The sequence below is a fragment of the Besnoitia besnoiti genome (assembly GCF_002563875.1).
Source record: "Besnoitia besnoiti strain Bb-Ger1 chromosome Unknown contig00007, whole genome shotgun sequence".
Classification (NCBI taxonomy): domain Eukaryota; phylum Apicomplexa; class Conoidasida; order Eucoccidiorida; family Sarcocystidae; genus Besnoitia; species Besnoitia besnoiti.
This window is the reverse complement of record NW_021703915.1, coordinates 3,613,828-3,637,388: the sequence shown is the minus strand read 5'-3', so window position 1 is coordinate 3,637,388 and position 23,561 is coordinate 3,613,828. Positions and strand designations below refer to the sequence as shown.

General features: G+C 56.2%; 5 protein-coding genes across 5 annotated transcripts; 3 read left to right on the top strand and 2 right to left on the bottom strand.

Moving 5' to 3' along the window:
• Positions 1-1,502: 1,502 nt before the first annotated feature.
• Positions 1,503-5,192, top strand: BESB_075030 (proteasome beta subunit; the record flags this gene model as incomplete). The annotated part of the gene is made up of 6 exons (XM_029365876.1): positions 1,503-1,505; positions 3,280-3,461; positions 3,875-4,017; positions 4,362-4,507; positions 4,679-4,773; positions 5,144-5,192. 6 exons carry the CDS (start codon positions 1,503-1,505, stop codon positions 5,190-5,192), a joined length of 618 nt encoding a protein of 205 aa, XP_029218360.1.
• A 1,703-nt stretch (positions 5,193-6,895) lies between these two features.
• BESB_075020 (uncharacterized protein) lies at positions 6,896-7,978 on the bottom strand (the record flags this gene model as incomplete). Its single annotated transcript, XM_029365875.1, has 2 exons — positions 6,896-6,926; positions 7,521-7,978. The coding sequence occupies 2 exons, from the start codon at positions 7,976-7,978 to the stop codon at positions 6,896-6,898; spliced, it is 489 nt and encodes a 162-aa protein (XP_029218359.1).
• Positions 7,979-10,351: 2,373 nt separating this feature from the next.
• BESB_075010 (uncharacterized protein) lies at positions 10,352-11,549 on the top strand (the record flags this gene model as incomplete). Its single annotated transcript, XM_029365874.1, has 2 exons — positions 10,352-11,036; positions 11,326-11,549. The coding sequence occupies 2 exons, from the start codon at positions 10,352-10,354 to the stop codon at positions 11,547-11,549; spliced, it is 909 nt and encodes a 302-aa protein (XP_029218358.1).
• Positions 11,550-13,917: 2,368 nt separating this feature from the next.
• BESB_075000 (putative splicing factor) lies at positions 13,918-18,585 on the top strand (the record flags this gene model as incomplete). The annotated part of the gene is made up of 8 exons (XM_029365873.1): positions 13,918-14,070; positions 14,382-14,504; positions 15,146-15,299; positions 15,813-16,110; positions 16,433-16,558; positions 16,991-17,084; positions 17,535-17,757; positions 18,107-18,585. 8 exons carry the CDS (start codon positions 13,918-13,920, stop codon positions 18,583-18,585), a joined length of 1,650 nt encoding a protein of 549 aa, XP_029218357.1.
• A 1,434-nt stretch (positions 18,586-20,019) lies between these two features.
• On the bottom strand, positions 20,020-21,952 carry BESB_074990 (putative cytochrome c1 heme lyase; the record flags this gene model as incomplete). The annotated part of the gene is made up of 4 exons (XM_029365872.1): positions 20,020-20,179; positions 20,299-20,564; positions 21,171-21,644; positions 21,947-21,952. The coding sequence occupies 4 exons, from the start codon at positions 21,950-21,952 to the stop codon at positions 20,020-20,022; spliced, it is 906 nt and encodes a 301-aa protein (XP_029218356.1).
• Positions 21,953-23,561: the final 1,609 nt, after the last annotated feature.

Below are 23,561 nucleotides of genomic sequence, written 5' to 3'. Positions count from 1 at the left end.
CGGGGGGTGGCGGGGGGAATGCACGGTTCGAAGAGAAAAAAAGAAAAGCTGGCGGCTCACCGCGCGTCCGTGAGTGAACTTGTCCCTCGGGCTGCAAGGCTTCTTTTCCCCAAGAGAATCCGCGCAAAGCAGGCCCCCGTGGCAACCGAATTCGCGGCCAAGGCGCCCGCCGGCGAGACACTCGCGGGCAGAGGCGAAGGCGGTAAAAATGACTCGTGTGCGAACCGAAGGACCCAGATATTCACCTGAAGCTCCCCCCAGGAAAAAGCAGACTCAAAACGCCAAAGACTATGCAGCTACACTCGGCGCGAAGGGCGAACGACGCAGACGACCGAGAACATGAGGGCGCAGGGAAGGCGGAAACAGAGACTCGCCGCCCGCCCGCGGTCACGTGTGCGGCGAATCTCGCGCGGTGAGTTCCAGGGAAGGCGCCCGCCGACACGAGGGCGCTGCAAGGATAGACACTGCGTCCACTCGCGCGCACCTTGAAAGGAAGACGGAGTCAGGCAGCGGGTGCGGAAAAACTCGCCGACACAACGCGAACAGTAGGCGGCACACCAAGTGAAAGGAAACTGGTACAGAGAGAAGGCCTCTGGTGCTCCACACGCGAACGAGAAACTCCTGTGGACCTGCAGTGCGCTGCCCTCTACGGTGATCGCCGAGAAATACCGCAGGAACGTCGTTTAACCACTGTCTGCCCCCCCCCCCCCTTGTTGCGGTCAGGGGGGGTCGGTCACGCATGTGCTTTTCACTTGGAGCGACTCGCGCAAGGTCGAGAGGACGACGCGATTTGTAGCGAGAGCGAGCGCTCTTTGCATCGCGCAATACGCGAGCCCAACAGAAACCGAAAGCAATGCACGAGATGTACACATAGCAGAACGCTTGAGCAGACTTGCAGCGACTCCCGGCAAAACACGAACAAAGCGGTCCTGGGAAACCGAACTCCGCATTCCTTCAGGTGTATATACACGGAAAGGAGATAATATCGCGAGAGCACGGAGAAGTATACGCCTCGCCATTTTTTTGAGCTGACCCGTGTCTCCTTCCTCCACCCTTCGTCCTGTCTTCCCTTTTCTTCGAGCTACCTTCTTCGTCTGTGCACGGTCGTCTCCAGTCCACTGCAGTTGCGTGTGTGTCGTAAATTTTCTAGTCTGTTTTCCGCGTCGTGACTTTCCACCCTTCTCCTCTCTCTTCTAGGCTCCTTGCCGCGAGGCCGACCGCCAGCGACCCGTCGTACATAGGCAAACCATGACCGCAACCCTCGGGAGCGGAATGTAAAACACGGCTAATTTCCTTCCCAGTGCTCAACCTCGTTTTTTCTCGCTTCTGAACTTAGTCTTCCTTTTTTCTCTCTTCCCTTCTCTCTTCTGAGGTAAGATTCGTGACCCTGGTCGACGCCCCCGTCTTTCCCGGCCGGCGTCCTTGGAACTTCTCCTGACTTTCCGTCCCCGCTCTCTTCTTCTCCTCTCCTCCTTCCTTCTCTCTCCTCTCCAATACACAAAATGGTAAGACATCCTGCGGAGTCTGCCTCCACTTCCCGGCTGCAGGACTGTCGCGCCCTGTTTGTCGCGTACGTTTTCGAGTTTTCCGTCATCCACGCAGACAAGCTTTGTGCAGCAGATACCACGTAGCCTCCTGAAGGGATGCTACGTGTGCACCTGACCTAGTCTGTCTCGTGTTCTCTCTCTGTGTTGCGATGATGCGTGGGAGATCGAGTGTAGGGTCTAGGGCGTGAGATGTGCTTCCACACGGCGGTGTTGTCCCGCCTCTGAGTCGTTCGGCAGGGAAGAGCTTTCCGCATGCCTTGCATTCGCGCGGCGCCCCAGCATGCGAGCGTCCACGCCTCGCCGCCTTTTCTTCCTGGCAGTGTCGTCACTTGCATCGCCGCTGGTGCTCTCTCCACTCGATGCTGCACACTTTTCAAAACAGCTTGTCTCCGCTTGCCTTCGTCCTGTTGTGCATCCTTTCGCTTCCAACTGCTAACGCGCTGCATTGTCGCTCTCACTTCCGACGCTCAGGTCGGCACTTCCCGCGACCTTATTCGTGCTGCGTGTGCCTTCATGCTTCCCGTGCTTTTTTTTCGTCTCGCGCCTACGGCACATGTTCCCTTCTGTTCCTCTCTCTGTTCGTCGCAGCTCTCTTTCGCTTGCGTTCTCCCCGCTCGGTTGTCTCCAGTTTCATCAACGCCCGCGGAGCCTTTCGGCTCTCTTGTGTGCACGTGCGCGTATCGTCCCTTTTTTCACCTGTATGTTTTGTGATTCCGTGGTTGCCGTCCTCCTCGGCGTCTCTCGGTGCGGGCTCTGCTCTTTGCTGCCGTCCCGCGCAAGGCTCCGATGCCTTGGCTCTCTCCTTTTCCACTAGCTCTTTCCTCTCCCGGGCCTCCTCTCCGTTGCACTTTGGTTTTGAATTTTACTTCTTTTTTCGCTGTTCATCTCTTCTCGCGTGCGTCGACGCCTGAAGTCACTTCCTTTGGAGACACGCGTGCCACCCCCCCCCCCCCCCGACGCCTGCTCAGACGAGAGGCTGGTGTGCTCGGGGCTCTACCTTTTTTGTCTTTCTCTGAATTTCCCAGGTTTTCACGCTTTGCTGTAGTTCTGTCGCTCCCGCCCGTTGCCGTCTGTTCTGCCGTTCGTTTCCTTTGTCTCTCCGCGAAGGGACAGCCGCGCCTCGCACGCCAGAGTGCTTTTTAACACCGATGTTGCCCAGGCGTCTGGCTCGAGTTTTTTTTTCACTCTTCAGCTGCTTGGCTCTCCGTTATGTTTCCTGCCAGCTTGCTTGTCCCTCCGCTCTCGAAAAGCTTACCTCGCGCTGTGTATTCTCACGATTTACCCTTCGTCTGTGATTTCTCTTGCGAGTGTCCCGTGCGTTGCCTCAACTTCTGTCTCGGGAGCGCGGCCTGTCTTGTTTGTTATCGGTCGCCGTCTCGATTTTTTGCTACACTGTTTTGTGCGCTTCCACGCTCTCTCTGCCGGCGTTTCTGCTCTGCAGGTGCAGCGGGTCTGCTCTCCTCTTGCTTCGCTGCTTGGTGCCCACAGTTTTCCGTCGCATCTCTTGTCTTTCTGCGCCTTTCGTGGCAGTCTCTCTCTCCCGCTTTCGCCGTCCCTGCGCTTCGCAGGCCTTTCCTTCCACTCTTTCCTGCACTTTCTCAGCTCACTTCGTCCCCTTCTGTGTTTATCTGTAGGAGCTGGCACACCAGGCATTTTATGCTTGCACTACTATTCGCCATATCCGTGAGTATCTACGTGGTCATTTCCACTGTTTGCTGTATGCTCGCTTCAGGATGCGTACAACGGGAGCGCCGTAGTCGCGATGGCTGGGAAGGGCTGCGTGGGGATTGCCTCGGACACTCGTCTGGGGGTGAACCAGTTTGGAACCGTCAGCGCGAACTTCCAGAAGATCTTCAAAATGAACACCCACACCTTCGTCGGCCTCGCAGGGCTCGCCACCGACGTCCAGACAGTGTATGTACAGCCGAGCCAGGGCCTGCAGGCGCACAGGCCCGCAGAGCGCGATTTCCACGTGGAGATTTTCCTGGGGATTTGACGGGGAGGTCTGGCGTCTCGATGTCGGCTCGCCGCATCCTGCGAGAGTGTGGAGTGAGCTGCTTCTTCCCGAAATGTATTGAGAGCACCTTAAATGATCAGCGAAACTTTTATATTTATGTATTCGTGTATATCTATGTATGTGTGATCATTGGGGTAGCACAGACGATTATGAAGGAAATCGCCTGTAAGGAAGGAAAAAAGACAGGGGGAGAGGAGAGGAGGGCGAGCAGGCAGAGAGAAAGATACAGGGTTTAGGGCCGACCCCGTGGAGGGGTGGTCAGTGCCGTTTTGTTTCAGCGTTTTTCGCGCGTCTCTGTGCTTGTTTGCAGACACAAGGAGCTCGTTTTCCGCTCCAATCTTTACCAGCTTCGCGAGGAAGTTCCCGAAATGCCGCCTGCAATTATGTCTAACGTTGTCGCCTCCATGCTTTACGGACGCCGATTCGCGCCCTGCTTTGTCTCACCCGTCGTTGGTACGGGCGCTGAAGTTGCACATTGAAAGTTTTCGTTTCATTCTTCTCCGCTGTTAGGCAAACGGAACCGGCATCCCTCTGCCTCCACACCCTGGCTCCTTCTCGGCGCCGACGGAATGAAGAGTCTTCTTGTCTCGAAGAGACATGTCGTCGCGTTCAGATAACGAGTCACCCGCATGCGACGTATCAAAACACATATATCTATCGATACCAATCCATATTTATAGTTGTCTATCTATATGTATTTATCTATATCTATATGCGTATATATCTATCTATATATGTCTGCACTGTCACACACCTCAGAGACATAAATCTGCAGCTGTCTCTGTCTCTGTGTGTAGCGGGCTTGGATCCTGCGACGCATGAGCCGTTCCTCTCAGCCTTCGACTACATCGGCGCGGCCTGCTACGCGAAGGACTTCGTTTGCAACGGGACGTCCGCTGAGCAGCTCGTCGGCGTCTGCGAGGCCCTTTGGAAACCCGACATGGTGAGCGAAACAACGGAGCGTGAGGGCGCCCTCCTTTCTTCTCTCTGTACCGTAACAGGGCCGCTGCTTGCCAGGAGAATGTGCTTTTTTTTTCTCGCGAACGGACGGAAAGGACGCGCGCTCGAGGCATTCTGCGGGGAGAGACTTTGGTGTGCACGCGTGTGTTTTCAGAACGAAGAGGAGCTCATGGAGACTCTGTCGCAGAGTCTCTTGGCGGCCGTCGATCGAGACTGCGTCGCTGGCTGGGGCGCTGTCGTCCACGTGATGTAAGCTTTTCTTCTCCTCTTCCATCTCCGCGCCTTTCGTGCGGCTTCTCTGTCTTCTTTCTTCTTTCTCCCTCCACGTGAGGCTTCTGCTGCCTCTCAGCTGTTTTCTCTGTGCGCTACCTGCTCTCCGTGTGCCTGGGATGTATTCTGGTCTTCGACACCCCGCTCGTCACTTAACAGATATTAAATTCTTACTGTTAAGTATTTATGCCGACAGATGACGCACACAGAGAGCTCTAATGTGTGTTCGTGTTTGTCTGGTTTTACGTCCAGTATGTCCTCGCTGCGTCGGCGTCGTCTTTACGCGCTCCTTGCAGACTGTGCCTTTCCCAGCGATCCTTTTGATCGCGTGCGTGACTTTCTTTTTCAGGACCCCGACAAAAATCACAACGCGCCAGCTGAAGTGCAGAATGGACTGAGCGAACAGAGGCAGTTGCATGTTTTTCCTCGTCGTGTCCTCCGCTGTCCCTGTCCCTGTCTCTGCTTTGTGTGCATGTGGTCGTGCACGTGGTTGCTGCGTCTCTGCTGTCCTCTGAACTGCTCCTGCTGTTTTCTCTTCTGTAACCGAACTGCGGGCGTCTGCGAAGCCGGGCCGCCCACAACACTGGACGCCGTTGTAAAAACCTTTCCTTCGCGTCTCTCGTGCCGCGGCTCCCCTTTCTGTCAGCCAGCCTGCGCAGCAGAGAAAGCGAAGCGCGCTTTCCCTCCTCGACCCTCTCTGCGCCTCACAGATAGCGCACGAGAGCGACAAACAGCAACACGGATAGGGAGATATAGATACATATCAGAAGATAAATATGGACAGATATAGATAGATAATCGGGGGCCGCGTGTGCCAAGTTGAGGCTGTTTCCTGGAGTCGCAGGTTGTGACATGCTCGCTAGCACGCAGCTTCGCTCTTTGCGGGCATTCAACACGCCTAAACAAGCTCTTGGGACCTCTAGTTTTCATTTCACACGCAGTGGCGATCCGTGTTGAAAAAACCGATCCTTCTCGAGCTCCCAGCGGAAGCTTAAAGTAGAAGGTCTCTCGGGCTAGTCGAGTGTCGCTGCCGGATACAAACAAAACGGAGCTCTGCGGCAGGGCAACTCGTATCCAGATATATCCGTGCCCAGAGGAGAAGCGACAGCGACCCGAGTGAGTGTGAGACACAGGCGAGCCGCTGCCGAGGATTCCAAAGCGGCGCTTCCCCGCGTGGAATCCGTATCTGTAGGGCGTGAGCTTTGAAGCGGAGACAAGTTGCATCAGTTGCGCACCTCTCAAGCTGCAAACAGTCCGCGATGCATGTAGACCAAACGTGGGCGATCGCATACCCCGGAGAGTGCGGACTCTACCCTCATTCGGCGAGCATAGTGAGATGAGCTCAGATAGACGTTTTGAAAGCCAAGCGTTCCCGTCACAGACGCTCCTTGAATACCTCGAAAACAGGTAAATCTCGCCGACGCGACCCGCGTATACCAACCGAGACAAGTCGCATACACACGGGGTTGACGCAGATCGCCTTCCCGGACGACTTCGAGCCGCTGCAGAGGGGCACACAATGCAGAGGTCTCTGCAGAGCCAGCAAGCCAGCGCTTAACAAAAAAACACAACAGCGGAGGACGCGGCGTCCTCGCAAACTCCCTGTGGGGGAGACAGCAGGCCCATGTCTCGTGCGGAGAAGGGGAGAAGCAGTGACCACGCACCCGCGCGCCAGAGGGTGTCGCTCGCGGAATCACAAACACGCAGCTGAGTCCGACGTGCACAGAGAGCCGAGAGTGGTGACGTTCACAGACCGCCCCATCGCTGATTCTCGCATCCAGCGTTTGGTCCGCCCCGCCCCGCTTTGACCTCCCTCGCTCTGCGTCCGACGTGAGGTCAGAACACGTAGAATATGCAGAGCTCCACGTATTGATAAGTAAATGCATGGTGCCTCCACGTGGGCGGGCAGGGCCGCGCGGGCACGTGCAGGCGCGTGGGCGAGCGGGGCCGCTAGCCCTTCCACTGGAGGTGTGCGGCGACCCAGAAGGGGAACCGAGGACTCTGCTTGCGCGGGAGATGGAAACAGAGCTTTTCTCTCGCGTCTGCGTGTCCTCGGGAAGTCGCCGTCGCGGAGCCTATCCGCCGCCGCTGGCCCTAGTCCCTACGCCTGGTACTGGAGTTTAGCCGGTTTCCTGCAGCACCGAAACGCAACGTATCGAAAGATGCAACGTATCGAAAGATGCAACGTATCGAACGGCGCAACGTATCGAAAGACGTGAAGCAGATGGAGGCTGAGTGAGGCTGAGCTGCGAAGCGGAGGCAACAGGGAAGGGGGCAGCGAAGACAGCACCGCGAAACGAGACGCGAAACGGCAAGCCAGGCGACCGGCGACGGCGTCGCCATCACGGTCAAGTCGCCCAGACACGCAACGACGCCTGCGGCGCGCAGGCACCATAGGTACACAGCTGCTTGATTTCTCTCAGCACAAAAAATGCACACATGCACAGGCAACTGCATCCGATCTACTGTTCGCGAGGCGTGAGACACCAAGTGCGCCGATCCACTAACAGAGAGGGACTCCTGCGGGCCTGGAGTGATAGACAGGCGAGCTGACGCCGCGTGCGGTTTGGTCGGGCGTCAGGTCAAACTTCTGCGAAGCTACAAGATGCGAAGGAGGAGAGACAAGCACATCGAGAAGTCGCATGCGAGTCCGCGAGCGGCCCCAGCTGACGGGCCAGGCGGCTTGCACGGGGGGGAGGGGCGGGGGGGGGGGGGGGTCGGCTTACTCGAAGGCGATGAAAACTTTGTATTTCCATTGGCGAAGCGGGTAGATGCACCGCACTGTGCGCGTGCGGTTGTGAAGATCCGTGAATTCGATGGTCTTTTCCTCGTCGTTGTAGATGCCGAAGTCCGAGGGGGGCTGGAGGTCGACGTCAAAAGGCAGTGTCCCGAAGTACTCGCGCATCAGAGTCCACGAGGTGTCTGCGCCGGCGGGTTTGTACGAGTAGACAGACTCTGCAATCCAGCACTGCTGCGGCTCGCTGAACTTTTTTCCCAGTCGCACAACGACTTTCGCCAGCTGAAACGTCACGCGCATAGAGCGCCGCCACGACGACTGCGAATCGACTTCCAGTTTGGTGTTCTTCTTCGCCTTGCTCGCAGCGTCCGACTCTTGTTTTGCCGGCGTCGACGGCGAATTCCCGTCTCCAGACGCCGCCGCCTTCTGGCCCCCGAGCGAAAACATCTTTGGAGTTCACTCAGCGCTGCCCAACAAACCCCCCCTTCTCGAACCGGCTACCTGCGCACGAGGAGTCGCTCGCACGGCTGCAGCGGAGATGCGTTCGCGAGCGAAAGTGAGTGCAGTCCACGTCAGCTGCCGCAGTCGTGCAAACGCGACTCGCGAATGTGCGGAGCGCGACGAGACAAGTCGAGGGATCAAGACAAATGCGGTAACAGACGGGCACATGCGAAAGCAAGGCTGCCTGCCTCTGAGAGCGTGCCCAAAATGCAACCTCAGTGGCACGAGGGGCAAAGCGCGGAGGCCGTCACTCACGCAGCGGCCTGCGGGACAGAGCCGCAATGCGAATTGATCCACGACAAAAAAGTGCCGTCGGGGGCTGGAGGACACAATGAGGAGACAAACGAAAACGACACTCGACGATCTCGTCAACTACAGTGCCCCGGCGGAGTCGCGAGCCGCCGAGAGGGCTGCCACGACCAACAGCAAATCGGTCGCAGCGTCCCCTCAGGCGCTGCTCTCAGGTTCACAAATCTGCTGCTGATTCTTCTAGTCAACCACAGCGGCGGTGCCTCCCCGCCACCTTTTCGCAACTTGACCGGGCCTCGATCGCGCCACACTCTGCGTCCCTGCGTGTGTGCGGCCTGGACAGCCGATGCGAAAAACCCGCAAAAAACGAGAAAGTTTAGATGACGGTTACAGAAGCATAGAGAGAATAACCAGAGATAACGAACAGGGGGGACAGACAGCGGCGTTCAGAGTGCATGGCCATTGGGCAACCAGCGCCCCGACAGCAACGTTCGGCCGGTCCCACGAAGCAGACGCGAAATATTCGCCACACAGGACTCGAAGGCCGCGTAGAGCAGATGCTGCGGCAGGATCTGCGCGCAGCAGACTAGGTAGGGCAGAGTCACCTAGAGAGTTACTTTTAGTTACTTTTGAGAGTCTCGCGCCACCGACGTGTTCAGCTCGAGAAAACCGTCGTCGCATGCTTGGCGCCTTCTAGTCTAGCCATCGCGTGCTGCGGCTGCACACGACGCGTCTCAAAAAGTCAACGAGAGCAAACGAGGAAGCAATCCACTTCACAATCCGAGACGTCACGCAAGGTTAAGCGCACTTCCGCTGGCGCAGAAATTCAACACAGAGAACGTAGGAATGCAGCACACGCGGCGCCGTGTACGGACCCCTATTCAAATTGCGACGGAGTCTTGCAACACCACAAAGCCGAAGCTGACGATGGCGACGGGGGGAAGGGCGGGGGGGGGGGGGGTTGGGGGGTGAATAAACTGAATTCCTGAGTGTTATCTAGTCTATGGAAGAGAAGTCTCAGCGTTCTCTGTCTTCCGCACACCGCAGACGAGGGCGGGATGGTGCTTCAATCGTCATGGCTGCTCCCTTCCTGGATAGCTCTGGCGACAACCACACCCGGCCTCGCTGCTTCAAGATACACTCGTTTGGCAAGCCTTGACCCCAACAGAAAACGCGAAAGAGTGTTGGGAAAGAGGTCTCGACCCGAGCATCGCCTTTCTGCGGTTGTAGCAGCCGCTGTATACCTCGACGCAGCCACCCGCACACAGGCAAAAACTGAAATGATCTCGCTCGCGTCGTTGCTCTGCGGTGGGTGGTTAGGTGCGTGTATTGAGGTTCGAAGACACCCTTTTTCATCGATCGTTGAGTTCCTACTTCCCGAATTTGACAGCTGACGCACTGCCAGACTCATTGACGTCGGGGTTTCATGCTGCGCTTCTCCTGCTTCGACTGACTCTCCTTGATGTAGGACGCCTCACACTGAATAGCCGAAGCCATTTCGAGTCAGCTGCGTGGGCGGATTTCCCCTCCACTGTGTGCGAATCTCCCCTCGTAGTCTCAGCGCGAACTTGTAGGTTGCAGAGACGCATGTTGCGGAATTCAGTTGCGCTACTTACTGTAGTTACTTTATCGTGGCGCAGTTTCCCCGTCGGCGTACGACTTGGTAGACCAAGCGGGTTCTTGAGGCCCGCAGCTCGACAAGACGGTGCGTTCCGCGTTGATGCGCATTTCTGCGGGCGCATCCCTTTGTTTTCATGTTTGCCGCTAGCCGATTTTGTTTTGTATACTAACCCGTTTTGCGCAACTCTTTTTTAATGAGTTGAGCTGCGTTTTCGTGTGCTGCCAAGGGACTACCTCAGAGCCGTCGCTCGTGAGTCAGCTCCCACTCCCGCGGCAGCGCGGCGCGCGAGGCCAGCGTTGACTTTTGTGTCATTCATTCAGGGAATATTCCACTGGTTCCCGCCTCTTATCAGTGTTTTTTAGACGACCAAGAACCAAGTAGCAGGGTTTTGGCCCGCTCCGAACTCGCTGAGACTTCTTTCTTCCCCCCCTTGACCGTGGTACTGTGCGATGATGGCAGGCGCGCAGGCAGGCGAAGAGCCTGTGGAGGCGGGCACTTGCGGAGATGTGGCCTTAGACCAAGCACGGAAGGAATCTTTACCCGAAGCAACTCAGGAAGAGTTGATCGCCGAGGCAGCATGCGAAGACTTGATTCTGGCGGCGCTGGAGGAATCAGCTGAGCAGGCAGCGTCGCCTCCTCTTCAGACGAAAAAATCGGTGCGTATCCTCGAGCCCGCTAGACGATCCGCAGCGTTTGACCTGGAGACTCCCGAAGGACGGCCGAGTCTCGCGTTTGGCCCTGAGGATGAGGAAGCCGAGGCGGCAGTTCAAGGGGATGAGGGAGACGAGGTTGAGGACAGCGAATTCGACGTCGCGAACCAGAGGCGGAGGGTGTCGTACCTTCAGTACTTTGGCCTCGCCCCCACACCCCAAGAGGATGAGGCGGAGGAGCAAGACGGCGACGCAGAGCAAGGAGTGAAGAGTCCCCGCCAACGGGAACACAGGAAGTCCTCCGCTGTCTCCATTCTCTTTGATGCAGGCGTGTTTAACCACTGGACAGACATCTATCAAACGAACAGAGCTTGTCAACCTGTTTTGTTGAAAAAGCTTCCACTGAGAGTCGAGGCCGTCGACGGAGGCGAGCCGCCAGTCGTCGTCGGGACGAGAGACTTCTGGGTCGCATGCCATGCCCACGGTAGGGATCAGGAAACACAAACGCATTCTGCGACGCAGCAGCAGCAGCTGGAGGGTCAGCTACTGTGAAAATGCAGCCGTCCGCTGTCTGGAGCCCGCTCCATGTGGTTTTTCCTCCTTTCCGCTGCAACTCATTTTCCTATGCTGCGTGAGAAGCGTGCGTCGGATGCGACTCCACATCCTCGCTTCTAGAATGGTAAATCGTCTGATCTAACTCCGCCGCCCCGCAGGCGTTGACGATTGGTGCTGCGTATGTATCCGGGCTGCTTGTGGTGCGTATTGTTCTTCAGGGAAGTCGTGCTATGGCCCTGCGCCCGCCCCCTGTGACGACTGGCCGATGCAGGACCGGCTCGGGGTGGTTATAAAACCCCAGAACCAGTTGATCTACAGGGCCCCCAACCAGAATTCCACTGCGACTCTACAAGTGTATCCTATATACACTGATGTGAAGGGCGAGAGGTTTATTCGACTGGGTGAACCTGACGCTACTGCGTTCTGGCAGAAGGCACCTTAGTGAGTTTCGTGCTTTGAGGGGCGGCACTCGCAGGAAATATCATGTTTCTTTCTTGGTGTGCACCCAGCGTATCTTACTCCTGTGCATTTCGATCGCGCGCCGGGCCTGAAGCGTGGACAGACTACCTGACACTTCGTTTCAAGGCAAGCACACGTAATGGACATGTATCATATCATCGAACCGGAACCGCGAAGGCGACACAGTGCTCCGCTTTTTGTGTTGACATTGATCAAGGGGTCGGGTTCTAATTCGCGGATAGAGAACGATGTGCTTGCACGGCCTGGTTGATCAATCTATGTCGCCTTCTATGGATAGCGAGAAAGTGTATTTGGACGGGCTGGTCTCTCGGTTTGCGTTTCCAGGTAAACATTTAGATTGCGAGCGTACTGATCTGTGACACCGCCATTTGGTTTTTAGGGTTCCTGTATTGTGCCAGTGAATCTATCAGGGGGGCAACAGGAGCATCTGCATGGGCAGGACCGTGTTTTCCATCAGGCAATCAACGGACAACCTTGTAATTTGTGGGTTTATCACCGGCTCTACCGCTGGTATGCGGCCTTGAGATCGCTGTAAACTTACGCCTCTACTGGAGGATCATCTCTACAACAGTCTGGAGTGTCTGTCACTGACGCTGTGCCTCCTGGATCGCCATTGCACACCGTCCACCGCTAGGGGCGCATGTGCTCTGCTTCTGCTCGGGCCGTCAAACTTTCGCGTAGTGACTGAAGAGTTCAGGAACCAGCACCGTCAGTTGCACTGTAAACGCTATCATCTAGCAGTGCAACACCGCTTATTTCTATGATTTCGAGAACGTATGCTTGTCATTCTCGCCACAATATGCTCCGCTGTGACCAAGAGCCTTGTACAGCAGGCCATGCTTACGCCAGGCAGTCTTCTAGTTTGGGTAGGGAGCTAGGTTCGCACGAGCTGCCGGTCAAATGTTCGTCGCACGTAGCTGGACGCATCTACTGTTCATGAAGAAATAGCCCCTCTTTGTGTCGGCGGTAGCACACTGAAGCTGGACACCAGCTTTATATTGACTGCGTCACGCCGCCTACTGCGACATTCGTCGCTTGCCCATGACCCGTTCGTCCCGTTCTCAGAATGGAATACACGACTTTGCGAATCGGCCATCCTCACGCCCATGACTCGGAGTGGCGCCTTCCTTGTAAGGGCCCAGCGTCCATACCTGAGAAAAGTGCAGTGTAGGCTGTAGCTAAGCGCTTGCTTAGCTACAGCCTACACTGCGCATGTGCTCCATTGCCCACCACGACTGAGCAGCGGCAGGTGAGCTGGCAGAAAACCCCCAGGGCTACAACTGGATGCACGAAAGCTGACGGCGGGCCTGCGACATCGGAAGCGTCAATAAAGTAGTAGAAGGAAGGTCCACCACCACTGGCAGAACCAGAGAGGACAGCGATCTTTTTCTCCACAAGCTTGTGGAAGTGGGGTGTCGATCAGAGTGCTCTTCACTACCGCGCCGCGAGCAAATGCGCGAGCAGGAGCCGGCCGCGCGAGCGCCCATCTTACAAGCATATGCGGATGTAGTGAACTCGCAATCGTTTAGAGAGTGACAGTGACGATGGTGCAAAAGATCCCGAGTGCCGTATGCAGCTGCCTCCAAAGAGCATCGTTACCAGTGACAGGGGTCAGGAAAGAGGGCACTGGCGTGTATAGTCGTTATTTTTCCTTCAGAGAGTGTACGACTCCGGTGCTCAAGCAGTTGCACAAATCCGCCACACGCGGCGAGGCCGGGAACACTAAGGTGATTTTGCGGATCGATCAAGCCAACTGACACGAACTACAACTGCTCTGCAACTGATGTTTGTCACTGACTTCGGTTCCTTGTCTACGGGGGGAGACGACCAAGCGAGGTTCGTGGGAGGAAATCCGCCAGTCAAATATCGGCCCAAATGCCAAAACCTGTGTCAGCGTCCAGCGCATTACGAGAAATGCAAAGCGCCTCTCAACGATATGTAATATTCGTACTTGTCATTTTGTGATTTACAGTATTGCGTAGCACGTTTGGGTTAGCTCACCATCGCCTCCTGTTAGTCACTCCTCTGCTTCATTTCGCCGAGAAGTGTTTGGAAAATAGGCAGGTGCCAGCACCCCGCTTGAACGCTTTGTTGGCGGTAGTGTCATGTTCGTGGCATTTTGTCAACCGACCCGTTGGACGATTGTTCTGCCAGTGTCATCGTCCGTGATATGTCGCTGAGCTTTGTTCTCTCACAATAGAGGTTACTTGTCTCAAACTGAGGCCCGCAGAACAACCTGCCCCGAGTGGGACGCTCGTGCTAACTTGCCTCGTTTATGTAACATATATCCGTCCCAAAACATAGTGTTGTGTCGCTTTTTTAGCGTGTCGATGGCGACCAATTTCGAAGGTAAAATGTACTGCGACAAGGACCAAGAGTGGCATCCCACTCCGCGGGGTGTCTGCCGCGGCCTCTCGCCGACCTCGCCTCCTCATCGGGAGCCCGGTTCCTCAGATTCCCGTTCTCCGAAACCTGGCAGTCGCGTAAAGGCGTTCCGCCAGAAGACACGACCCTCGCGGCGTAGCCGTAGCATCGTCCGCATCCTCCCTCGCGGGACATATATTTCCCGGCCCCCTGTTAAGTATGCACCCGAAACAGGGCATTTGCCTGCTGCCATGAGGCCCGACGCGGGTGACTCGCAGCGGCCGTGGTATGAACAGCAGCCACATCGGGGAGACATCCCGTGTCACGACACACCCGAAAAGAATCAATGGGCTACTCGCGAGGAAAGTGACAGCGAGTATTCTTCGGACCGGACAAGTTACAGGGCTGGTGCTCACTTATCGCGAGGCAGGAGCTTATCACGGCGTCGCACGCCTCGGTCGGTGGTCTCGCACTCCTCCTTAAGGTCATTGTCTTCACGATCCTTCTCTCGGAGAACTTGCGAGAGCAGGCGGTGGCGAAGCGAGCCAGAAGAGTACGACAGGTGTTCGCGGTCGCGTTCGTCTTCCGCTGATTCTCAGAGATCTTCGCCATACAGAAGGCGTCCACGTTCCGCTTCGAGTGACCGAAGCCCGTGCGAGAGCGACAGACGCTCGCGAAGCGTCCGGCAACCGCGGCGACGGACTCGCTACAGATCGTCTTCCCGGTCTGTTTCCTCTGCATCTTTGAGAAGCTCTTACCCTACTCCTCGCCGCGAGGACTGGCGCAGCGCAGTTCCCTCCGGTCCCACATGCGGTGCCGCTCACGCGGAGCGCCCGTGGTGGCGAGGCAGAGGGGGAGCCGGCGGCGCTGGCAGGGGCAGCGGGCGAGGCGGACGGGGAATGTGGAGAGGGAGACGTGGAGGACCCTTCTTCGGGGAACGGGGGAGGCGAGGATACAGGGACTACGGCAACCGCTTCTGGATGAACCGATCCCCCAGTTGCGACTCTGAAGAGGAATACAGGAGATCGAGAAGTAGGGAAAAGGCCAGAAGGCGAAAACAGGTACGACAGAGCGGAGAAATTGGACTCATACAGAGCACGCACCCAACAATGGACGAATGACCTGTTGGTGGCCTCTGGACAAATCACTCCTGAGCTTTCCTGTGTGCGTGCGCATGTATGTGGCCTGTGGCAGTACGAGACAATCCAGAAATACTGCAAGACAAGCGAAGGCGACCAGCAAGTCTTCTGGGATGGTTTCCAGTGGGTACGGAAGACCGACAGAGAAGGTCAACTGTTTTACGACCAGCAAATGAACGCTACACGCCGCACGAGGCGCCTTCATGTTGGTACGTCGCAGGTAGTCCCTATTCTTGGGGTACGCCCGCATTACCTGGAAGAGGATGACGTTTGGAAACCCGCACGGTAGTATGGAGCGCCCGGGAGAAGCTCCGGCCGCAGTGGATTTTTACGGCGGCATACCGCTAGATAAGGAATCAAGAAAAGGCAGACTTAGCCGAACAGGAGACCACGAAGCATCCTGCCATGAGAGCCGACTTAACAGGTGTCATGAGAGTCGACTTGAAGGTTATCACGCAGTGCGGATACGCGTCTAGCTGGAGCAGGATTTGTGCCAGAGATGAACCCGATCACTTCGATGGTAGTTTGTCACCTATTGCCCAGCCAAACACTTCTGCGGTAGTGGCTTTCATCGGGGAGTTTGTCCTCGAACCGCAGGCGTTCGGGGGCTTACCAAGAGAGGCGCGCGCGTCTGACAACACATCTGGCAACCATGCCACGTCGCGTGCGCGGGCCGTGCTACAAACCCACGAAGGAAACCGGAGTGTGTCATATTCCTGCAGGCAATCTACCTCTTCACTTAGAGGAGGCATCGGAGGACGACTTCAAGCGGCACCTGTGGCACGTCATGCGGTTGAATAACGCCTGCAGTGATACGGTCGCTTGCCCGATTTTACACGTATGGTTTGCCAGAGACCGCGGAGGCAACTACGGCTTCGTTGAAATGGCCTCGGTGGAGGAAGCCCATGCAGCTTTGCGTCTTGATGGCATGCTGTGGCATGGCTCCCCCATCAGAATTAACAGGCCAACCGACTGGAAGAACACTATCGCGGAAGACACCGTCCTGGGGGCTCTTGCTGGGTAAGCAATGAAGAACGTGAAAAAGCTTCCGTACTAAGGACTCGTGACACGCATTAGAACGGCAACATTTTCTGCATTTTTAGCTACCGCCCGAAGCCTTCCCGTTCATTCCCAAGGCCTCATACCATGGCCAGGCGGCCGGGGTGGCTAGAGCATTGGTAGGTCTGCCTGGCACCGTGAAACTAGACGCCCCCTCAATGCCACGTTCACAACCCTAGGAACAAGATTTCACGGCGTCTATAGATGAATGAAAACGCAATGCCAGCTCTGGCCGAGATACAGAAAAACAACTTTGACAACCTTTGCTGTGTTTCCTCTCCAGGGCCTCCGGCCTTGCTCTTGCAGAGAGCCTGGCAGCTGCCGCCCAACAAGCAGCTGCCACGGGGAACGACATCGGTCTCATCAGCCTCATCTCCTCTCTTCCAGAAGGTCAACGGGAAGCTGCGCTGTAAGAGGCGACACGGTAGTTCGGGAAGGGGTGGAAGGGGGGGAGGAGGGACGCGGACGAAGGCGGTCTATAGTGTAGCTGTAGCATACCTCTTGTTGATATCTGTGGGGAGAGATGCTACCGTACTGACGTCTCTTCGTACTTTTTCTGCGCCTGTGATGGCTGTGCCCATACGCCACGCCTGTATTTTCAAGCAGAGCTGTTGTCTTCGCGGAAACCGATGAAGAGCAGCGGCACGGGCACGCCGTTGCTCGCTCGCGCAGGTGGTAACCCCGTCGGCGAGCCCAACACGTGACTCGGAATGGTCTATTCTACCACTGGCCATGGCACTGCAGATGAGGCGGCTAGGTAGATGGAGTAGCCAACTTTGCTTGCATTCGACAGCGACTCACTCTTCTGAGTGTCTCGACTGACCAATTATCTTGTGGACAGCGACTTGGTTGCCAAGCACACAGAGGCACAACGGGCGAACCGCCTACCCGTTGACTTGATTCAGAGCCAAATTCAAGCAGACCTTCTTTGTGGAGTGAGTGGAGCAAAGCAGCTGACTACAATTGCTTGGTGACAGCAACAGGGGAGCGCGGTTTCCCACCTGTAACGGAGAAGGAGCACGAGTGCACCATCCACCCTCCCCTGCGCGACACGCTCGCGAGGCACAACAGACGCTAGCGTATCGTAGCGGCGAACAGTAACCTCTCGTCCTCCTTTGCCCTTTGACTCCACACAGTATTTCTCTGCACCCCTACCCGTTTTCCCACACAGCCAGGCCAACGAGTCTACATGCACGTTCCGTACGGGAGTGTAATTCACGGTTCATGCACCACGCGTTGTGAAAGCCGCAGCCTCCTGTGTGTTGCCGGTTGCTCGCCATGGCAGACGTTAAACAATCTTTTCCGTTACATGACCTAAGCCCAGCCAAGCAGGAAATTTTCAGTTATCGACTACCGCCTTCGTCGGTTTCGCATTTTGTATTCAGCAACCTTCTCGCATCGTTCACATCTCATGCCCATCGAAAATCGAGCGAGACGAGGAGTACGATGAGGTATTGAATGACATCCTAACCGAGTGCAATAAGTACGGACACGCTCTTGCAGCCCTGATAATCCGGCCTAAACTCGAAGAATATCTTCCGTCCGCCACCGTTGGAGACGTTTATCTCGAGTATGCTTCGTGCATCCAAGCGGACCATATTATCATGAGTAAGTTCGGGGTTTTATTGGCTTTCTCCCTATTTACAAAGTTCGGACCCGACAGAGGAACAAGGCCATAGGCGGATAAGCACTTGCTGTTGAGGAGACATGGTGCAGGCATATCACTGACTGCAATTCAGGATTATGAAATTGCTGTCGTACTGCACTACACGGCAAGTGGTGAGTGTATGACGGGAAACACGATGCGGCCACATGCATGTCTACATCCCCATGTACTGCATAAAGATCCTCTTCAAACGGTTGAAAACTCCCATGTGAAGACCGCTATAGTATTCTATTCGTGGTGCACGAGCTTTATTGGAGCCCCAGGTGTCTTGTTTACTCGGTTGTGCGTTAGCGTTCTCCGGGCGAATGTACGATGGCAAACCTCTCCAGCTCCAGCGGTTCAACGATCTTGCGTGGCGCCAGACGTTCCAGCAGCACGCAAAGAAGCTTCTCAGTCAAGTGTTCGAGAAAGCGCTGGAAGGCTGTCGACCGGCACCTGGCGCATCGATGCAAAACGTGGAACTCGTTGCCAGTGAAGCCTCCGGAGGGAACTCGGCGCAGATCGCTGCTTGCACGGCTGGTGCTTCTGCCGCGCTTGCCTTGTTAAATTGCGGCCCCCAAACCATCTCACCTAGAATCTCTACAGTTCCGTATGGCCCGCAACCGCGGCCAGCCACTGAGCCCTCTCCTGAGGCACGCACTGAAGAGACTGGCGACCCCCCAAAAGAGCTACCCAGCGCCGAAGATACAGCAGACCACGAGGACTGTGGGGTGCCTCTCGCTGGCAGCGTTGCTGCACGTTCCAGCGTCAGCACAACATGCTCCCAGTGAACTGGCCGCTGATTTCCGAAAAGAGGGGTCCCTGCCGGGCCGCAGCCGTACGCGGGGTGTTGCTGCGGAGGTTGTGTCTTGCTGTCAACAAGGCAGCGGTGCTTTAGTTTTAGGTCACATAAGTACAGTCAAAAAACGAAACACTCCGCCGAGGAACGAGATACGGGGGTCCTGGGCCCGCGCGAAAGAAATGATGGAAGCAAGCGAGCGGGCACCTAGAAGCCCGGGGGGCGGGGCGGTGGGGGGAGGGGGGGAAGTTCTTAATTCTACGGTGCCATCCTACTGCCACGTGGACGTATATGAGCACACTGGAAGCTGCAGAGTACTCCATGCCTGGACGTCTTTGAAGAGGAGGGAAGAAATTGTTGAGTGTACCGCCAAAGGTGCCAACAGTGAAGACAGCTCTTCGTAGATGGGGACATGTGCGTCTGCGTTCGCCCTTTTCCAATATGTGCGTCGGCCGAAAACCGTTTCGGCTCTTCTTGGTACCCGCCCCAAAATATGTCTGTGCATAGTCGTTTGTAAAACCCTGGCTTGTGTGATGTCGTTTCACGGTTTTGGAGAACAAACTCGTGTCCTTACATTCCGGCGGGGTGTAAGGAGAGGCTGTCTGCACGCGACCTGAGCTGAACCCGCAGGAAGCCCCACCAGGATACAAATGCGTCGTCTACCCGAAGAAGTCGTTTTAGAGCGTATCTGTTAGCTACGCAGACTGCCTACAACAGAGTTCTTGGAACAGTGACAACAGTTCAGTCTCAGACCCGTTGTCGGCACACCTCAAGGCGCAAAGGTGAAGACAGCGTTCACGCTTGCATTCCTCCGTGCGTCTATGTCTCTCGCCAACTGAACTACGTTGCCTCTTACATTCGACATCTGGAGGCGAGCATAAAGTGAAGTTCATAGGCCCTCCCACTGTATCGACCCCTGGCAAACCACAGAGGAACGCGCCTCCTATACCATCAGTGTCTGTTTATCGAGATTGTCAGACAGTTGTGCTGAACGTGCAGACTTCGCCGTTTGCACATCTGCATGACAAGTTCCGTCCAACGCGCGAGCCGCGACAGTTTGCTCACAGCTTGCAAGAAGCTCGTATGCGCAGGGCTAATGCGGCATGAGCGACAGAACAACATTTTTGACACTCGATATCCCCCGTATTCGAAACGGCCGTCGTAATCAGAGAAACCAAAAGACAACACCGTGGGAGAACCAGAGCGGCCATTCTTCACCCCTAGTAACACCTCTATGCCGCTCTACAACACTCAAACAAATCAAGAAATAGACCCTTACAACAAAAACCAGGACAGAAGTTACAGCAGGCCACGCACGAAGTCTCCTCAGGACCCGGGCACCGAGGCGTTTCAGACACTTCGGCTCCTTTGGGAACCGGCCTGCAGTCGTTTTCATTCGCTTATTACACGAAACACATCCGGCAGTCTACTGTTGCCATAGTCCTTTCTTGACAAGGAACATTTTCGCGCGATCCAGGAGTCCATGCTTGCTGAGAAGGTCGGGTCGGGCGTCGATGTAAATCGCAACCTTGCCGCTGGCCTCGTCTTCCGGGGTCGCGCGCCCGTCGTAGAAGTCAATCAAATACCTGAAAAAGCGTGCGCGGTCACCAAACGTGAGAAGGACAGTAGCGGGGGCGGGGCGATCAGAAGGATTGGGGCGGCAGCCGTGAGGTGGTGCGTCACTTGTGATGTCTTTCAAGCGTACCTGACTTGAGTTCCACATCGGTCAATGAGCCAGTCGTGGCGATCAAAGGGCCGTTCGTATCCGAGGAAATGCTTCATTCTTGCCTTCAGAGTCAGGGAGTCAGGCTGCCCGACGAAGCGGGCGAGCTTGGGCTTGTCACATTCTCGCTGATGGAAAGCCTCGTACCGCAGAATTTCCACCCAAGTCTGCTCGTTCACGGCGTTGTGAATCGCCACGATAGCCGGCATGTCATCCGGGCTTACGGTGTGGCCCTTCAGTCTAGTCACCTGTGCAAGCAGAAACAGCCCGAAGGCAAACACACGACAAGGAATACATGGCGTTCAACACGCGTAAAGACGCCAATGCATGCGTTCCCCGTTCGCTTGGCGAACACCGCAGATTTATCTTCACCTCAGTGGACAGGAGGAGCGACACATTTCGGTGAGATTTCCGAGACGAACAGACGGAACCACATAGGATGACAGTCGGTCTAGAGGTAGATACCCGAGCTACCTTTACATCCCTTAAATCATAAACAGGGTCAAATCTTCCTTGAGCGACTCACAGACACCAACTGCCAGAAGGTACGCGGCAGACACACTGCACCGCCTGCGCGGGTTCGACCAGCGGCGGAAAGGCCGCAGGGTTGTCTTGCGGAGGCGCCCTTGGATAAACGTCACAGGGACATGTGGACAGGTTGCGTGGTGTAACAGTGATATGCATGCACGACGAAAGCTGGGAGACGCGTGCATCAGAGGGCCTATCTGCGCAAGTTTCGGCTCACATCGCGACGGCACGAATTCCCAGGAAGCGCAGTACTCGGCTGCGAATTTGCCTGATTCACTTCGAGTATTCTGCCCGCCGTCTGCCCTGGCCTACACGATTTCACGCACCCGGTAAAACTGTTTCTCTGAAGGGTAGTTCCAGTTCTCCCCGGTGACGGACGGGATCGTTGACCTCTCTCGGGCGTCACTGAGGCCGACGGGCACTTCGATTTGCGCGCCTTTGCTCGAACCCGCTGCCTCGTCAGTCTCATCCATGCCATACGGACAAGACGTCGAGGAAGACGAGGACGATGACGAGAAAAAGGAGAAGAAAGACTTCCGAGCCGGCTGGTACTTCACGGGAGACTCGTCGGGCAGCGCTGCGGAGCCGCGTGAGGCCGGAAAAGCCGAGCCGTGGCGGACAGGGCAGGATGACTTCGAAGAAGAGGCAGACGCTTCCGAAGGCACACTAGGCTCTGAGGCCCCGTGGCCATACGGACAGCCTTGCTTCGCGGCCGAATCAGGTGAGGCGCCTGACACGGGGCATCCTGGAAGCTTCCCCTGGGGGCACCCCGGCTCGCTGCTGCCGGCGGCGCTGGAAACCTGCTCAAGAGGTGCGGACGCGCAGAGAGCAACGCTCGATGACACAGGAAAAGCAGGGGAAACTACAGAGTGGCGGACAAGAGAGATATAGCATCGGGCCCGCGAAGCGGAAAACAGTGAAAACAGAGTGCTGCTCCTGAAGGAGGAGCAGGAGTCAGGTGTATGTACACCCTTTCCGTGCGCATCCATGCTGCGGAAGTTGCTAGAAAGGCGTTAGTGTGCGAGTGAGAAGTCGACACAGAGGGAAACAGCGCGATACCTTTCACCGGACGAGATGACGCCGCTTGACACTACGTGCGAACCTGCATCTGACACAAACCGTGAACCGGCCTCCAAGAGAGATCTCCCACGCCGCAGATTCCTGCCCGCAAGAAGGATACGATGGTATGTGCAGCCCTGTCGTAAAGACGTGATGTTGAAGTCTCCGGTTGCCCTGAGCACGTGGTGGCAATCGGGGTTTCAGACGAGGGGAGGAGGGAGACAGTTCAACATTAGATAGTGCGGAGATGAACTGTTTACAACACGACAGACGCCGCGCAAATACTCCGGGACACGGGTACTGTCAAGAGAATAATGGAGACGATGAATGGAAAAGGAGAATGATTCTTCCGGCAGGAGACAGGGCTCGCAGTGCCGATCCACACTTGCATCTTTGCGCACACTTTCCGACGCAACGCGATTTATAGAACGTTTACTGAGGAAACCTACGGACGACAAAGCATGATAAGTGAAACCCTCGAAATTGTGCGTTTTTAAATACTCAAGATGGAAGGGAGCTGACTTCATATGTCATAAGATGTCGACTACCGTGACCCGATTTTGCCGCCGGTGTCTGATGCATGCGAGATTGCGTTCGCTGGCCTCTTGTGTCGCCCGCAATGAGGGAGCGCCACGTTGCGTCCTCGCCTGCCCTCGAACGAAGGAGGACACGCACTTCGCTCAGCGAAAAGCTCTTTCTTTTTTTAGGTGCCGGAGAAGGCTGTGCCTCCTTCGCTTGGAAGGAGTATCGCCCATGTTGAGGGCTCGGGGGGTCGATGTTGCCGCGATTTCTTGAGAAGGAAAGCGACAACGTTGACACCAACGGTGTCATTTCTCTCACGTGTTTCTGATGTGCAGAGGGAAATAATCTGCCTTCCGCGGCTTCGCTGTGTGGAGGCCTACAGTTTCCTTTCTGCTAGCTTCCGTACACGCGACCTTCCTTATGTAACGTTGTCCTCGCGTGCCGCCTTCTCTCCGGCGTGTGCTCAGATGTGTCTGGCGCGGCTTCGCTGCGTCGCCCGTCTTCCAGGTTATCACCGTGCCCACCTGCTCGAAACTTTGGTCTCCAATCCTTACCATCCTACCCACGTGCAATGAAGGCGCGCGAGGGGGGGGTGCTGGCGTTGATGTCGCCCGCTGAACCGTGATGACGATGCTAGCGGGCCTGGGCGCGAATCAGAAGAGAGGCCGGCGTGAGGCGGCGAGATCATCTGCAGCACAGTCCAGCGATTCTTCTATGTGGTGGAGAGGGCAGGGCGCCCAGGCGTCCGCTGCGACGCATCATCCGTCTGTCTCTTGTTCTCACCGCGGGTCGCCCATGGGCCTTCCGTGGACTCCGTTCCTCCCCCTCCGCTTGCCGTTCGGGGTTACTTCTTCATCGTCGTCTCTTTCTTTGTCGTCTCTAGTCTCCTCTCACCAGCATGCGATTCCACTGCTTGTTCTCTTGCGCTTTTCTCCTTCTGTCCTTCGGCTAAATACGTCTGTCATACTGGCCTTTTAATCTCCTCTCTGTCGCTCCGCTTGGTTCCTTTCCCTCGCAGTCGCCCTCTGCTGTCTCAGCGTCGCGCGTATCTCTTGCCTCATTGTCGGGGCTCAGGCTGTCTCACGTTTCTACAACTGTTCCAGCTGAGGCGTATCGCACCCGCAAAACGAATTAGT